The 18,128-nt window shown below is 34.4% G+C and overlaps 1 protein-coding gene across 1 annotated transcript in view; it reads left to right on the forward strand.

Annotated features, from left to right (window-relative positions):
* galnt9.S (polypeptide N-acetylgalactosaminyltransferase 9 S homeolog) overlaps positions 1-18,128 on the forward strand; it is a 133,404-nt gene that overhangs the window by 13,970 nt on the left and 101,306 nt on the right. The window contains exon 2 of the mRNA XM_018241973.2: positions 13,452-13,632. Coding sequence (XP_018097462.1) covers positions 13,452-13,632 — 181 coding nt within the window. The remainder of the gene's footprint in view (positions 1-13,451; positions 13,633-18,128) is intronic.

Raw genomic sequence — 18,128 nt, forward strand, 5'->3', positions numbered from 1 at the left:
CCCCTTAATATCAACCCTTATCTCTCAATGGATTGATGTCTGGTCATTATATAAAAAGACAATCTATGCTGAATTATGTTCACCTTAAAGGGCATGTAAAGGCAAAAAAATAAAATCCCATTTTTACTTTCTTTAATGAAAAAGAAATCTATTTTCAATATACTTTAATTAAAAATTGTGTACTGTTTTTATAAGAAACCTGACTGTATGCAGTGAAATTCTCCCTTCATTTACTGCTGTGGATAGGAATTGTCAGATGGTCCCTAACTGCTGAGCAGGGAAACAATCATACTTATGAACAGCAGGGGGAGCCCCCGCCTTAATTCCCAGCCATGCAGAACTCAAGCAGCTTTGTTTATGATGATCCCTAAGCAGCCCAGACCACACTGAGCATGTGCACAGTCTTAGTCTTGCAAAGATGTTTAACAAAGTTACAAGATGGTGACCCCCTGTAGCCAAATTTGAAAGCATAAATTATTTGTTTGATTAGGCTTGTGGTGCAGTGAGTTCATGTTTATATTTAGTATACAAAATACAGCATTTTCTTTAATTCTCTCTTACTTCTGGGACAATATGTTTCCTGTTGTCCATAAATGACAACTCCATAGAGATGGGGACCTTTGTGCATTTTAGGAATAGTCTTTTCTAAAAAAAAAAAACAAAAAAAAAAACATCTTATCTAAATATTAATAACTACATCCCTCTAAATCGATTAAAAAGCTGGACTACATCTATGCTTAAATTAATTGAAAGTCTAGCTTTAATCCTATCCCTTGTAATACAGTGTAATATAATTTCATCTAATAATAAGTCTAATAACAGCTTTGGGGAAGAGGTGGCAAAATTGTTTAATTAGTTAGATACATAGCCCAGCTGAGGTCACCAAGAAGCTGTTAAAACATTTATTTATTTGTGCCTAATGAAGTGTTTCTGCACTTTTGCACATGCTTCTTATGTCTTAGTTTGTTTATTAGGGCTTAATTCCTGTTGAAAAACAAACAGACCATTTGATGGCTGTTTGATTAAACTGGTAACAACAGATGTGATCAGGTCATTCCCTTTTTTCATTAGCAACTAAATTGAATCTGTTAGGCCTATGAAAAGTGTTTTGATTGCCCCAAGTGGAATACAGTGGAGCTGCTCCATACTGATTCTACCTTTTTGGGATTGTTTTAAGTGTATGTTGTTCTAAGGGAATATTACATTTAGTAGGATGGGGGGAAATATAATTTTTTTCGTTATATAATGCAGAGAGTTGCTATACATGGAAAATATTAGTATTATGCTAAATTAAGAAAAAATTCTATGAATCTCAATATATTAGTTTTTTTCTAAAAAGATTGAAAAATTTGAGATTTAGAAAGTGTAAAAACCACAAAAACCTCAAAGGCAAAACGTCTCCAAGTTGTTGAGGTGCTATACAAGTCAATGGGAGTTTTGCTGATTCTATTGGACCGCTTTAAATCAATTCAGACTTTTAGAGGTTTTCTGATTTTTTTCCTCTTGAAGTTGTCAGAAAAAGTCACATTTTTAAATGTTTTCAAGGTATTCGTATTTTTTATCGCATTGTTCAGCTATTTTTTTTTGCCATGTGTTACTTCCCATGGGCAAATTTGCCCAGTGTTGATAAATGAGCCCCATTGTTTGCTCCACCTTCAAGCACTTCTTAAGAGTGCACAATTCAAATTTGCAATGCAAAAACAGTTTAAGGAACAATATTACATTGAGAGATGTGGATTTTTATTCTTATTGGTGCGAATTGTTTTTCTCTTTGCGACTTTGATTACATTCCCCCCCCCCCCATGTGTCAGAAAGAAAATCAATTCTTTTTATTTTTAGATATATAAATCAATGTGTGGGCTATAAGGTAATATTCTCCAAACTGTCTTTAACATCTGGGGCATTCTTTGAAACAGGTCCAAATGTAGCTAACTGCTAATTTAAGATGGCTCGGCAGAGTTCTAGGCATTAAATTAGTGCAGCGCTGCACTCATAAAAACTATATACATAGGGGCACATTTACTTAGCTCGAGTGAAGGATTAAAATGAAAAATACTTCGAATTTAGAAGTATTTTTTTGGCTACTTCGACCATCAAATTGGCTACTTCGACCTTCGACTACGACTTCGAATGGAATTCGTTCGATCGAACGAATTGCGGTAAATCCTTTGACTTTGATATTCGAAGTCGAAGGATTTAACTTCGATGGTCGAATATCGAGGGTTAATTAACCCTCGATATTCGGCCCATAGTAAATGTGCCCCATAATGTACTTTCATTTACTTGGCTAATCTATGCTAGTGATGTTTGCCAATTTGCCTGTACATGAGAAGCAAGGTGCAGTGTGCATATTGAGCCTTTAGGCATTAACTCTAGCCCAACTTGTAGCACATGCAATTATTAATGAAAAAGTAACAAATATTTAGTCAACTTACAGATGTGGAATCAATGGTAGGCTGAACGCTTAGTAACAAATGGTTCCAGACAGACAGGTGCTATGTAATCTAATTTAATATCACATATAACAAGTAGGGAGGTATGCCTCCAGTGTACATATTATGAAAAATCAGGCTTTTCTAGCGAGATACAATTAAATTAAATTAATTTTAGTGGTCATTTATGACCATAAGTGCAGAGTGCACTTTTGAGCACAATTTACCATGCTTGTACCCACAGTGCATTGGCTTGTTCCAAGAGAACTGTGTAAAAGTACAAAGTCCAACTTTAGACACAAGTACCTATTGAATGGGGAAAATTGCACAACTGTGGCACAACCCTACAAAGGGGGAGTTGATTATATTGACTTTAAAATTGGTTGCTAAGATAGGTTAAAAAATAGATAGTTGAGTTATGTTACAGTGAATAAAACTGTCGGTATACAATACTTAGAGGTACTGCGTTATATGTTATGAAATGGTAGGAAGAGGGGGGTTTAAATTAAAAAAAAACTTCATTATAACTTTCTTTACAGCTTCATTCTCTCAGTCAGTTATAATCACAAAGTAACAAGAAATGAGGTTTTATGTTACCGTAATTTGTTCATAACATAAAGTGTGCAGATTGCTACTTTGGAGAGGATTAATTTGGTTTCATGTTGATGGTAATTCTCGCCTGATAATATTATATTTTGTAATTGGCCTAGGATAAGAAAAATGATGATATAGCAAAGATAACAAGTAAATCAAATATCCAAGGGTTTGGTGAGAGATTAATAGCAGTTAGAGTGAAAGAACAGCACAAAGTATGGATTAGGATTTGGGAGCATTAGGCAGTTAAAAATAATTGGCCAGGCTTTGCAATATAAAGATAATACAGTACATTCTAATAAAGTTCTACAGATATAAAATCCGACAGAACTGTGCAGGGAGGGAGGGGTAAGTAAAGAGTTAGGGGCATTTGCCCGGTGGGGGGCAGCTAGGCTGGGGGGGAGGAAGGAAGGAGGGAGGTCTATGTAGGGTAAGGAGTAGGATTTTTTATTATGGGTTTGTTTCTCCTTTAATATATACTAAATACATTTAGTATACTATACTACTGTATGTCTGATTGATGTTACAAGCTAATTACTCTTTTCTAATAGAACGTACAGGCGAAGCAGCTAATAAGATGCACAGTCACTTTTATCCAAGGACATTTACAGCAATAAATGGAGAAAATAATATGACTCACTATCAAAATCTACATTCAGATACAAAGATGAAAGAAATTCTCCACCATAGGCTCTTTCTTCAGAATGTGTAAAAATGCCTAAAGAATTCACAATTTCTACTGTTGTTTATACTACGTATAAAGCTATGTGATGAAAATACACAATTTTAAAAACACAATTAAAATGATAATGGAAGGATTGAGTAACAAAATCTGCACATGGTCATGTTCAGAGAAGATTGACTAAGCTAATAAAGTGTATGAAAGGTAGTCCAAGTTGGCTTTATTTACACTGGAATAGTAGAGGAGGAAAACTATTTATGAATGTGTAAGGGGACCATATAAAAAACTTGCTGATGCTTTATTTACGAGTAGGTTCTTCCAGCAGACATGAACGCATCCATTATTTTCTGTGCTGGGATGATTTGTTTTCACTATGTGTATATATATATGTATATATATATATATATATATATATATATATATATATATATATATATATATATATATATACTGTATAAATATATATATATATTCTATCTTAACTGCTGAATTCATGGGTCTATCAAGGCGTGGGGGGGTTGTTATACCCTGGTCTCATTGCTCATTTACTCACACTGGGCAAATGGCACCTGGGCAGTAACTTATGACAATAAAACCAAATTTTTGCTTCCATTGTTCTACCTGAAACTGGCAGCGGACAGTAGTGATGGGTGAATAAATTCGCTGCTCGCGAATCTCCCTCAAAAATTCACCGGCGTCAATTTCTGATTTTCACTATTTTTTTGTGAAAACGTCCGAATTGCTTGGTTTTTTCGTGAAAAGGTCAGAATTGCTCGATTTTTTCTTGAAAGCATTCAAATTGCTCAATTTTTTTGTGAAAACGTTCAAATTGCTCGATTTTTTCATGAAAATTTTCAAATTTCACAAACTTTTCATGAAAACTTTTGAATTTCACAAACTTTTTCGTGAACTTTCCGATTTCACGAAATTTCCAAGAATTTTTAGATGTTTCTAGTTGTAATGTTCTGTCTACCTTGTTCCACTTTGACTTGAGTATGCTTGGCTACCAGATCTTCACATTGTTCTGTAGCACCACTAGCTCCTGCCTCCATTCAGTCTAAATCCAGTCCTGTGGTTTGACCACTAGAAAGCAAAATGTATAGCTGTATTCAGTGTTAAATTCCTTCCTCATATGTAATTAAAAATAATGTGGGGCATAAATAACCACAATAAAAAGTGATTTGTCTTATAATCATTAGTTTAAAAAGGTTTACCTAATTTAGTTTACTTCATTGTGCCACCTCCTCCCATGTGATACAGTTATATCACTGAATCCATTCATTTCATTCTTATGGTGACTGAACTATGAGGCTACACCTATATTAATTCCCAGAGATTTATTTTCAAGGAGGTATCAGGTACATCTCAACACAGTCAAAGGACTAATTCTGGAGAGGGTACAATGAAATGGATATAGAAAGGAACATGCTTCTGCATTTCATCTTTCAGTAAAATTAGGACATAGAATAAAACGAGAGAACTTCTGATGATGTACAGGTATCAGGTCACGTGCTTTCAGGGATATCATACTGAAGAGCACGGCCATTAATTATTTTTGGCTTTCTGGCTGGCAATATCTGCTAAATGAAAATTATTTGTGACTGAACAAAATTGTATGAAAATATTTGAATCCAGGAGATATTATAAAGTCCAGTTCAATTTATGAAGAATATGGAGGTCTGACTTTTACCACCAAAGCCTGGAGTGGAAAGTTTATATTCCATATTGACCATGCTTATAAATGTAATAAATGTATTCACCTGCTACTGCCTATAATATAAAATAATTTATGTCATATTTTACCCACAATGTCGATTTTTATCCCAGTATTCCAGGTAAAACTGGCACATGGTGCAAATACAGACAATAAACAAGTGAAAATAGTAAAACCATTTGATCTAATGGCATTTTGACTGGTAACATTGTGTGCTAATTTCTGGACATATTCCTCACCTGTGCAAATGTAAATTGCCCATTATACAGTATGAATCATTTATTTATTTAATTTATTTTTTACAGTTTTTCTTTTCAGAAATAAGATGAGCAAGGCACAATATTACAGGGCCATAAAGCAAACAAAAATTTAAAAAAATTTGTAATTACAGTTTCATATAAATGTTATTCATATCTAGACATTTATTTAATAAAAAACATTTGATGCAGACTCTGTCTTTATAGACAATTGTGTCGCTGGACTACAATCTGCACCATTATCCAACATATAAACAAAGGTTAAAGCTCTCCTCAACTGAAAAGATTTGTCTTTACTGATGCAGAAAACTGTGAATGACATTTGCAATCTATATGTCCCCACTCCACTGTTAAAAGCATTTATTACTAGACTGAATTTGCTGTACCACGTGAGCCCTCAAGCTCTGTATTGTAGACTTGAAAGTTACCAGCTGTAACTGTAATGCTGTGTACTCATTTGTATGGTGGTGTTTGCTTGTGTGCGTGCTTAAGTGTATAAATAATAACAATAACGAGAATATAAAAAGTAGGGAACTGTTTAGCAAGAGAAAAAGGGGCAGAAATGAGAGGTGAGATATGGGATGAAAGCCAGAGGGAAAGAAGCATGTCTAGCTAGTACTGCTGTTCAGGATGAGTTGTGACTGTGAAGCAAGATAAATAATAAGGGACATAATGAAGCAATAATACTGTGCCTGTTTGCATTTGTAGAGCATTATGGCACATCTGGGCTAGGGTTAAGAAAGGAAGCTGGGTGCCAGCACAGCATGATAAACTACCAACTTTCTCGAGATGTTAGACTGCATGGGCTTATTTACATGGAGAGAGGATGATAGTATGATTTCAAATGCATGAAAAGAGAGTTGATCAAGATAAATCTTTAGTGCCTAGTACCTTGTTAACTGTAGCGCACGCCACTCTAGCTGCAAAGGGGGAGCTTCTTATTCTACTGATTTGCAATCAATGCACCTGCTGGAAGTCAACTGCTTTCAGTAAACAATAGCTTTCTACTGATCAATTCAAGCAGTTTGTTGCTTCTTGTCTGATAATCACATTTCTGTATCAGTTTTCTGCAAGATGGGCCGAAAAAGTACTGTGAGTGGATACCTGATTTTTTTTAATAACTCTATAATAAGCCAAGGTTTAGTAAACTACATTATATTCTCTTTGATCTCAGGAACACAACAGCCCTGAAAGGAGCAAAACAGAAGAAAGCAATCTCCACATGGAATGTCATTTGCAGAATAGCTTCAGCGCAAGCCAGCCTTGTTAGAAATGTTTGCACTTACACCTTTAAAGGGCATGTAAAGGCAAAAAAATAAAATCCCATTTTTACTTTCTTTAATGAAAAATATAAAAAAATTAATTAAAATATACTTTAATTAAAAAATGTTTACCGTTTTATAAGAAACCTGACTGTATGCAGTGAAATTCTCCCTTCATTTACTGCTGTGGATAGGATTTGTCAGATGGTCCCTAACTGCTGAGCAGGGAAACAATCATACTTATGAACAGCAGAGGGAGCCCCCGCCTTACCTCCCAGCCATGCAGAACTTAAGCAGCTTTGTTTATGACGATCCCTAAGCAGCCCAGACCACACTGAGCATGTGCACAGTCTTAGTCTTGCAAAGATTTTTAACAAAGTTACAAGATGGTGACCCCCTGTAGCCAACTTTGAAAGCATAAATAATTTGTTTGATTAGGCTTGTGATGCATTAAGTTCATGTTTATAATTGTATACAAAATACAGCATTTCTAGTCTTATTCTATTTTAGACTTTACATGCCCTTTAAACACTTTTAGAGATCAGAATTGTCAAGTATTTCATCCCTCAGGTGGGAATTATCACTCCCAGCACACTTAGTAAGATACTGAACAACTTGGGATAGTGGTTGCTGTTAGCTCTAAATATTTACCATAATGCAGAATAAGCCAAAATGAGAATACCATAACCTTGTATGATGAAGGCACATCAATAGACTTTTTAAAAATAAAAATAACCCAGACATGTAAATAAATAGACTACAAAGAGTGGTGGTAAATGGAACATTTTCTAATTGGACCAGTGTTGTTAGTGGAGTACCGCAGGGCTCTGTACTAGGTCCCTTGCTTTTCCACCTGTTTATTAATGACCTAGAAGTGGGCATTGAAAGTACTGTTTCTATTTTTGCAGATGATACTAAATTGTGCAGAACTATAAGCTCCATGCAGGATGCTGCCACTTTGCAGAGTGATTTGTCTAAGTTGGGAAACTGGGCAGCAAACTGGAAAATGAGGTTCACTGTTGATAAATGCAAGGTTATGCACTTTGGCAAAAATTATATAAATGCAAGTTATATACTAAATCGCAGTGTGTTGGGAGTTTCCTTAAATGAGAAGGATCTAGGGGTTTTTGTAGATAACAAGTTGTCTAATTCTGGGCAGTGTTATTCTGTGGTTTACTAGAGCAGGAAAAGCAGTTAACAAGTGAACAAACCTATCATAGGTTTATGGTACCCTCTTTTCTTTTACTTTTACAATAAAATAAATCTAAAGTTAGTGTTTGTGTGTATTTCGAGTGTGGCCCCAGAACATTTTTCTTCTTCCAATGTGGCCACAGGAAGCCAAAAGTTTGGAAACCCCTGATGTAAAGAATACAGAGAAGACACTTTAACCTCCTAAAGGACCACTTAAAGATTTAAAAGCCCTCTTCTTAACCATCAAAATAAAACTGAATGGCATTTCATTAGACTTTGATGTTTATTTTTGTTAATGGAAGAGCCTAAAGCATAGATTATCTAAACAAAATCAAATAGCAATCAATATTGGGATGGGAATCAACATCAAAATAGTATTTACAATTTTTTTCATTATAAAGTGGTTCAATGACTTTTCTCAAAATTTATGAAAATGTTCGACAATAAAATGTACGTAAGTTTTAAAAGAAAAGACATTTGTATACATATTTGAAATAGATAAAATATGATCCCAGAAAACTTTCTGAAGATTCGACCATGTAACAGGCATGTGAGGCTCTTAGTACAGGCAGCCAGTAGCCAGCTTGCACAATCACCAAAGAGAATTACAGCCAGAAGCTCAGTTCAGGCAGCTCCACTGCCAAGAAGCCTGGCATCCTCATGACATGTCCTGGGTATAAAAGGGCATTCATAGGTTTAATCCAGAATCCCATACTACTATTACTGACACTAAAAACTTTCTTCATAATACATTAATAATACATTAACAGTTACCTATAGGTCATGTTGATAATTTTTCACTGATAGTTCTACTAATTGTCACTTAACACTTCCTGTTTTGCCAACCTGACTGTCCCTTCTCAATTAGTCAGTTAGATTTAAATTTTTTGCTAAAAAAACTGCACCATACACAGGTATTTACTTCCAGCGGTCCCTGGACCATGTACTTGCAGCGCTGTATGTTAGTAAATAAGATTCCTGACTGAGTCATAATCCCATACTAACTGGTTTATTGTGGCGTGCAATAGAACGAACCACCCCAAGTTCCATTTGCAAATGTTTGCTTTGATAATTTCAAAGTTATTTAACATACTGGCCTGAAACAATGGAACACTGAAAGCAAAGCAACTGCCTACACATTTAGACTGCACATTAAACCATTATCTATAGGAAACACAATGCCAGCTGTAAGATATATGAACTTGTAGGTTATATATAAAGACATATATAATATTATAAGAAATAATATTTAAAAAGTCCTTTGCAGTTGGACCAGCAGGGTGCTTTAGGAGAACACAGTTGCTTCTATAACTGATAATCCTGCATTGTCTGGGAGGCAGATGCACATTCAGATGCTCGGATCACACTGCTCACAGAAGGGGAGGAAAGCTTTAGGATATGTAACTGCTGTCATTTGTCACTAATACCAACCTGTGCTTTGGTAATAAGTTAGTTGATATTATAGGTCAAAGATCTGATTCAATCTGTGAATGACGGAGGAAGTAAATGGAGTCATAACAATAGAGAGAAAAGCATTATTAAATTGTCTCTGGCATACAGAAGCACACCAAGGACTAATGTTGCTGAGCTGATAACCTATTGCAATGCAGCAGAAAGCTTGGAGGAATGTGAAGAAAGAGTATTGTGTTTCCTCTGAAAAAGATCTGTTTTATTGTGCAGGTATAGCTTCCCTGTAAAGGTTTTATAGACTGGCACAACATGCGCATATACAGTATATTAACAAATGTAAAGGTTGAAGCACTCATGTAACAGCTTAGCTCTGCAGCAACAATTGTTCCCTCATGGGACTTCATAATGATAATGATTAATTTAAAAAAAAGTATTTATTTATGTCAGCTTTTCATAATAATAACCCCAACATAGTAAAATGTATAATCTCACAGTACAAATAAAATAAAAATGTAGGTAAAAATGAAGCTTAGAAGGCAACTAAAAGAGGACAGTTCTCCTTTGTATTTATGTATACTCACTGGATGAACTGACAAAGTGTCTATAAAGTACACAGTTCTTAAAGTGTCACCAAATTGTAAAAATGTCAAACATAAGCACAACAAATGCAAAGAAGGTATATTATAGTTTTGTGCATTTGTAATGCTGCAAAATTTCAAAAAGTGTCATATAGGGCTGAAGTCCACAGGTGTCTTTCGTCAGATCGTCTTGCGGCGACAAAACGTAGGCGACAAATCGGATGTAGTCTCAGGCATCAAATTATATAATGGAACTGAGCGAAAAGTTGCAGGCAAAAACTACATTCCATCAAACGCGACACGACTATCGGATGAGAACGCAGAATGCTGCGTCTTCATTTGACATTCTTACCGTGTGTTTTTACCTGTGACTTTTCATTCAGCCCCACTATATTTTGACACCTGCGCCTACAATCGACTTGTCATCTGCGTTTTGTCACCGCAAGAAGATCTGATAAAAGACGCTTGTGGAGTTCAGCCCAAACTCGTTCAAAAACTATCATTAATGTTCTGTTAAAATTAGGTTTGTGTGGAAAAATGTTCTCTATACGACTTAAGTCAAATTAAACATTTTTTCCCTGACATTTCATTATGGGGGAGACATTTTGCCGGGAAAAAATCTGTAAAAAATGTTGTGTGTACGACTGATTCTCAAAAAGATTGTACATTTTTTAAAAGTTTACGGTAGAGATGGAAAAATTAGCACAAATACAGCATTTTTATACAAAATTTTATACAACATTTTCCTTTACCCATATATTAGTGAATTTCTCCCATTATGCCATATAATTGGCACACAGATATCCCCATATAAGATAGTCTTCTAATGAACTCTAGAAATAAACAATCGGGACGTCTTGGACATAATACTATATTTACTGTACTTATTGCAATGACAAAGGCTTTTTTTTTACGCTATGCACAGTGTTGTACAGCGCCCGTACTTCCACCACCATGGAGTTACAGAGTTTCTTCACTTCTTCTGGCACATTTATGTGTGCTAAAAGGTTAATGTTGTCTCCTAAACATCAGATAAATATTTTTTTATCAATATAAAATGTGGGTCTTAAAATCAACATCTTCATCAACAAAAACAGTTACAGATTATAAAGACTATTTTTATCTGAAATAAAAGTTCAATGTATCTGTTGTTACAAATATAATTATATTAAAAGATTTAAAGATGTTAACTATTTCTCCATATAGGAAGGAGTTTTTTTTTCATTATCAATGTATATGCCAATGGAGAATTTTGGAGTAATAGAACACTTGACTGTGCTGATCATCAAAACATGGTTTAAATTTTTCACATTAATTTACCTCCTTTCTTGTTATGTACAGAACAAAACATGTAAAAAGTCGCACTCCATGTGGCAAGTTCCTGGAAAGTAGCATCAAAAATGCTTTCAATCCTGGTTCTGCAGAGTAAGAGATAAAACACTGAACGCAGTGGATTTTCTGTGGTATGCCATTAGTTTAATAAGCCCCTGTGAAACTCTTGATAAGGAGCGACCTTTTATTAAAGAAAAAAACCTCACTCTTTTATTTTTCTCTTTCCCTTACGGGAGCCGGGTTTCAGCTGCTAGAAGCTTGTCATTGGAAAAACATACATTCTGTAAATTGGAGGAATATTTTAACCACAGACTGAATCATAGACTGTCATAATGAGTGATTCACTAAAATTATTTTTAGTTCTTTGCTATTGCTATTTTTTTAATTCTTGCTATTATGAGCTCACATTGAATAACTTATTTTACTCCTGACAAAAAAGAGGCAATTACGGAAGCCTAAAATATGCAATTTACTTAAAGTATTCATTTACATTTTATTCTTACGGTTTATTAAGTCGAATACTTTTCTCAGTCTTGACAAACATTTATCTTACTATAGGCTAAATACCAAATCAATAGCTAGATATCTTATTGTCTTATATCTCCAAGCCTCTGCTCTCTCATATTGGTTGAATCATGTGTAATCTCTGCAAAGAGTAGATGAATATGTTGGTGCTATATAAATAAAAGATAATAGTAATTGTTTTTTTAATAATAATTTATTAAATACAGCCAGGATGAACTATATTGATGATAATGCTGAAACACATCCAAACCTTTTTGTCTTTATAGTAATACATAGTTGAGGCTGGCACCAATCCGGACCAAGCAGTTGATGCCAGGAGCCAAAATATAGTTTAAAAGAATTGAGGATTTTAATTTACATGAATTTATTTTATATGAGTATACAACAAATATTAATAATGTAAAATTACATCGTAAATTCTTTAAACCTATAATATTTCTCCAAATTGGAACCAGGCTGTATTCCTGTGCAAACTCCCCTTTCTAAAGATCTGGGGCATGTGCACCAGGACCCACCATCATTCACAGTAAGCTTATACTGGCACCCTCTAAACTGTTTATTCCATTAATTCAATTTCATGTCTTTATGACTTATACATTCATGTTAGTGCTAGTTCATGTATGTAGTATCTGCTCTGTTTGCATTCACAAACCTACTATCAATTATTATTCTTTATTGTTCTCTACATCTTCACCTCTGATGGTCTGTCCTTATCTACTTTCATTTCTTCCCATTCACATCTGTAACTCCTTGCTAAAGACATTTTTTCATAGAATTTTTTTTCTCCTACGCTAAACCACTTAGGGGCACATTTACTAAGAGTCGAATTTCGAAGTGGTAAAAATCAAATTGTAGAAATTCGATAGTCAAAGTTTTTTTTGAGTGAATTTAGCTGTTTTCGATCGAATTCAAATCGTTTGATCGATTGTAGAAATCGTTCGATTCGAACGATTTAATCGATCAAACGATTTTCAAAAAAAACCGTTGACTTCTAAAAACTTAGCCAAATACTGGCTATAGGTTCTAGGAGGTCCCCATAGGCTAACATAGCAATTCGGCAAGTTTAAGGTGGTGAAGTGTCAAAGTTTTTTAAAGAGACACTACTTCGATTTTGGAATGGTCGAAGTTTTTTCAATTTGAATCATATTTTGGCCTATTCGATGGTCGAAGTACCCAAAAATTACTTTGAAATCCTTTGAATTCGAAAATTCACTTTGAATTCACTTCGACCCTTAGTAAATGGGCCCCATAGTGTATGGTCCTTTACTTCTCACCTACGTATCCTCTGTCAGTGTCCAACATCTGCATTATAGCATTTTCATCTAAATATTTATATTTTTAACTGGGTAGACACATGGAGTAGCAAATAAGCAGGCAATATCAGCCTGTTTATGTAGACAAAGCCATATATACTGTATATGCTAATTACGTATTATCAGCTAAACATGTTTAACATGGTTTTATTTTTTTATAGGTTTAGCCAAGCCTATGGGACTTGTGGAGGGACCTGGAGGGCTAGGACAAGGTGGTATGGCTGCCACCTTAAGAGACGACAGCCATGAATCAGAAAACAAATATGAGGAATACGGTTATAATGCCCAGCTCAGTGACAGGGTCTCCCTTGACAGGTCGATCCCTGACTACAGACCCAAAAAGTAAGTGAGAAAAATATGGGGAAGGATGATTTTATATATATGAAATTTAAAACAGTTGAACAAAAATTAAATAATCCAATTAATAAAGAACAAATGCAAATTGTCTCAAAATATAACTCTCTGTACACAAAATCTGTATTTTTATAATTTTATTATGAATTTTGTTAAAATGTGTATATTTAATAACATTTTACCTCAATATAGAGTACAATGTTTTGTATTATGCAAGCGGTATACATTGTATTAGTTCATTCAAAGAGTCATCATCATTATTATTTAATAATCAGAGCCACATAACAATGTAAAATATTAATGATAACATCATTTTTATGCATTATATATTGGTGGCACCAAAAAAATTAATATAAATGTGAGAAAATATAAAAACAGGATATGTAGAATTGAAGTTTTACTGTATAAGGAGAATATAATTTATGCTCACAATACTTGTGCTTATTCATGAGCATGGGAGCATTAATAGGTTTTCTATATTAATATCATTTGAAATGAAATGGATATCCTCTATTGAGACAGTAAACTTCACAGACAAAAATTACATGACAAATTGTACATTTCTAGGCTAAAAAAATCCCACAGACTGAAAAATACTTATTATACTCAGCAAGAAAAGCCCAAAAAAATCATGTACTAAATTCTAAATCCATAATTGGTCAGTAATACCTTGTAGTCTGGGTTCTTGACTGTGAAACACCTTGATGCTCCAACTGTTTTTGAACTAAAACTCACAGCATCCTGTGAATGAAGAGAAACACTGAAAGTTGTAGATCAACAGCAAGTGAAAAGGCGCACAGCAAAGATCAATGCTGTAATTGGACCCTTGTTGATCTAACAGAACATATCTTTCAAGTATATCCCTGTGCACCCCCTTAACAAAGTGCTGTTCTCAAGGAGAAGAAAAAAGAAACACAGCTAGAACAGAAGCCTTCTGCTGCCCTGTTCAATGTCAAAGATTCCCTATCCTGTCGTTTAAACTCGTCCCTGCATCTCCTTGTTTTAAGATGACTTGGCCAGATTTGTACAGTGAGAAAGAGCTTAGTGCTGATGCTGCCTTTAATTAAATCCCCCTAGCTTTTTCTATTCTGCTGCTGAAATATTTTCTGAGCTGCCTCATACCTGGCAACATTAATACTCATGTCGCTGACACAGCCAAAATATTTATTTGACTGCAGCAACGTGAGGATTAATTTACTTCTTACTCCCAGTAACAAGCGCTTCTTTTTATGTTTTTTTTTTATTGAACATTGCTCTTAGCTGTTTTCTGGATGAAAACACAAGATATCTTTTGCTGCTTTCCCTCTGTTGGATTCTTATTGATTTTGTGTTTGTTTGGCACCGGCTAGGTTTGCTAATTAAAAAGTGGCCTTAATTAGAGCACAAGGCATGGAGTGTGGATCTTGATTATTAAGTCCAGGCTGTTAAGCAATGAACTAGGGACTATCACTTCCAAATGAAGCAGTATATTAATCCTTTACCCAAGTCCCTCTGTTACATGTGTTCAGCATATCATCATTTAGAACTTGCCACATTTCTCAGCAGTCAGATCAATTTGATGCAGACCCCTTCTAATGACTGAACATTCCAACATCTAGCAGAGATCTACACACTAGACACCATTCTGTTCTCCTTCTGTTGTCTTCTTCATCCCTCTGCCTGCTCAGTAGTAGTTTTACAAGACCACAAATGCAGAAACCCAGATACAAAGCTTTGCTGTGGTTTATTTCTTGTGAATTCTTTAATACTGGTAAAGGTGTATACCTGTCATTTCTTTTTGACAAATGAGTTATTACTTCCATAGCTTGACAAATCTGGCATCTGAAATTAGAAGGTGAACTTTTTATTTACTTAAACAGAAAGCAGTCTTTTCTTGTAGAGTCTTTTTCCTTTGATAAAGCTTGATATCCTATTATTATCATGTATTTATAAAGGGCCAACATACTCCACAGCACTGTGCACTAAGGAGCTGACCCCAGGGTACGTTTTGTTACATTTCACACCTCTGAGATCCATTAAGCCAAATGCAAAGCAATTAATGGAATTGAAGTTAGATTTCTCAATCCATAGTTATACCCCACTCACTCTCAATGTAGTAATATTGCACAGTCCCCAACTGCGAGCAAATGAATTGTATAGTTCCAGTGCTCCCTCATTGAACATACTCATAGTTGCACTGCCTTTATTTTGCACAGCCACCAATGACCCTTCAGCAGTATTTCTCTACTACTACTCAACCACCACACAAATGTCCCTGCAAATACATTGAGAGAAACTGGTCTAGACTGTCAAATGCCATAGAGTGTTGGGACAATGAATTTTCATCTTTAAGTGAATTTTTTTCACATGGACTTTTTCTTTCTTCTTCATTTCAGTTTGCAGGCATTTAACAGCATGTTTCAAATTATGTGAAAAAATCAGGACATACAGTACATGCAATAGATATGTCCTGCAAAGATGACAAATTAGCTTATTCCATGTCTGCACAAGCCATAGGCACATCTTAAAAAGGGTTTAACCTGTGCTTAGACCATGGAGATCTAACCACCAAATTCTATAAAGATAAGTGTTAATTTGTTTTTTGTTTATGGGCTTCACTGCTATATATTTTATGCTTTGCCAACTATGGTGGACAGATTTGAGTCAGGCATCGGGTAATGTTAGTAATTGCCAACAATTATACTGAGAATAAATTACAGGAGCAGTTTAGGCTTGGATAGAAGGGAGGGCAGAAACAGAAAGCACATTTGTTTTAATTTACTAGCAGCAGCTAAGAAAGGAGTTTTGGCAGGTGTTTTGTTTGTCCCCAAAGTTGTTAAAAACTTGCATATAATTACCTACCTAATTGCTTTTTCTGCTCTTGGCTCTTTGTGGACTTCTCTCAACTCAGCCATAATATAAAGATAACATTAACAAGACTCCAATAACTTTATCAGTGTAAAAGAATTTGATATATATATATATATATATATATATATTATATATATATATATATATATATATATATATATATATATATATAGTGAATAAAGTACCCCCTTTTGTAAAATATAAGGATATTATAAGTTACCGAGGAGTTTCATGACCATATAAAAACACGAGGCCGAAGGCCGAGTGTTTTTATACAGGTCAGGAAACTCCGAGGTAACTTCTAATATCCTCATATTTTACAACTGGGGGTACTTTATTTATTATAATACACAAGTTTCGGTGAGTCATGTGACAGAAATGACATCAGAACTCACCGTTTATAACTGATGACATCAGAACTCACCGTTTATAAGGATATAATTTACAGGATATTCATGGCTTTTGTGTATTATATATATATATATATGTATATATATATATATATATATATATATATATATATATATATAGATATATATATATATATATATATATATATATATTCATTCTTTTTGTGAGGGGTCACTGTCCCAGCGTATATACATCAGTCGATTTGGCCTGTATGAAAATGTCGACGTAGTGGGTAGAGTATAGTTCCACAACAGAGAGGTTACGTCCAAATTGATTTACTGTCTTTAATGACATACTGTGTTAAGGTTTAAATGATAGTAGTTTTTCATCATGTAGGAGCGGGGCTCACATTTAGTGATTTAGTGAAGGGATTAGCTGCAGGCACCACTAAGCTGTAAACTGAGTGGTAATTCTTGATACTGAATTAGTTAGGTAATACAAGTCATGAAAGGTTCTCCAAAGCCGGCCTATTATTTTATCTCTTAATTTTGATACAATTTTGCAACATAGTTTATTATTGTGATAAACTAATGTAGTGAAACAAACTTGCAAAGTATCGTGTTTTTAACAGTTAAATGTGTGTAATGTTTAGATGTGGAGACAATCAATAGCTGCAATTGATGTTAATTTATACATATATATTTTTTATACTGACATGTTTTTAATGAGTGATATGTAAAACATAGTCGCATTTCGGTGATGATGTTAATACTTCAGCTTCATTGTGTCTATTTTCCCGCCAACTTTTGTATATATGGCTTTTTCACAATTGATTAGACACTTTGAGAAAGGCCGGAGGAGGCCGAAACGTCAGTCTCGTATGTAACAATATCATTTTCTACATTTTTTCTTAAGACCTGAGAGTGCGGATCCTACTTGCTGAATATATATATATATATATATATATATATATATATATATATATATATATATATATATATATATATATATATATATATATATATATATATATATATATATATATATATATATATATATATACACCATAAAAGTGAAGACTGCATGAAAGTAAATACAGAGGGTGCACTGCAAGGTGAAAGCCACCCATAAGCATCAAGGATAGAAAGGCTAGATTGGACTTTGCTAAAAAAAAAAAAAACCATCTAAAAAAGCCAGCACAGTTCTGGAAAACATTCGTTGGACAGATGAAACCAAGATCAACCTCTACCAGAATGATGGCAAGAAAAAAGTATGGAGAAGGC

Source organism: Xenopus laevis, chromosome 1S (genome assembly GCF_017654675.1).
Source record: "Xenopus laevis strain J_2021 chromosome 1S, Xenopus_laevis_v10.1, whole genome shotgun sequence".
Classification (NCBI taxonomy): domain Eukaryota; kingdom Metazoa; phylum Chordata; class Amphibia; order Anura; family Pipidae; genus Xenopus; species Xenopus laevis.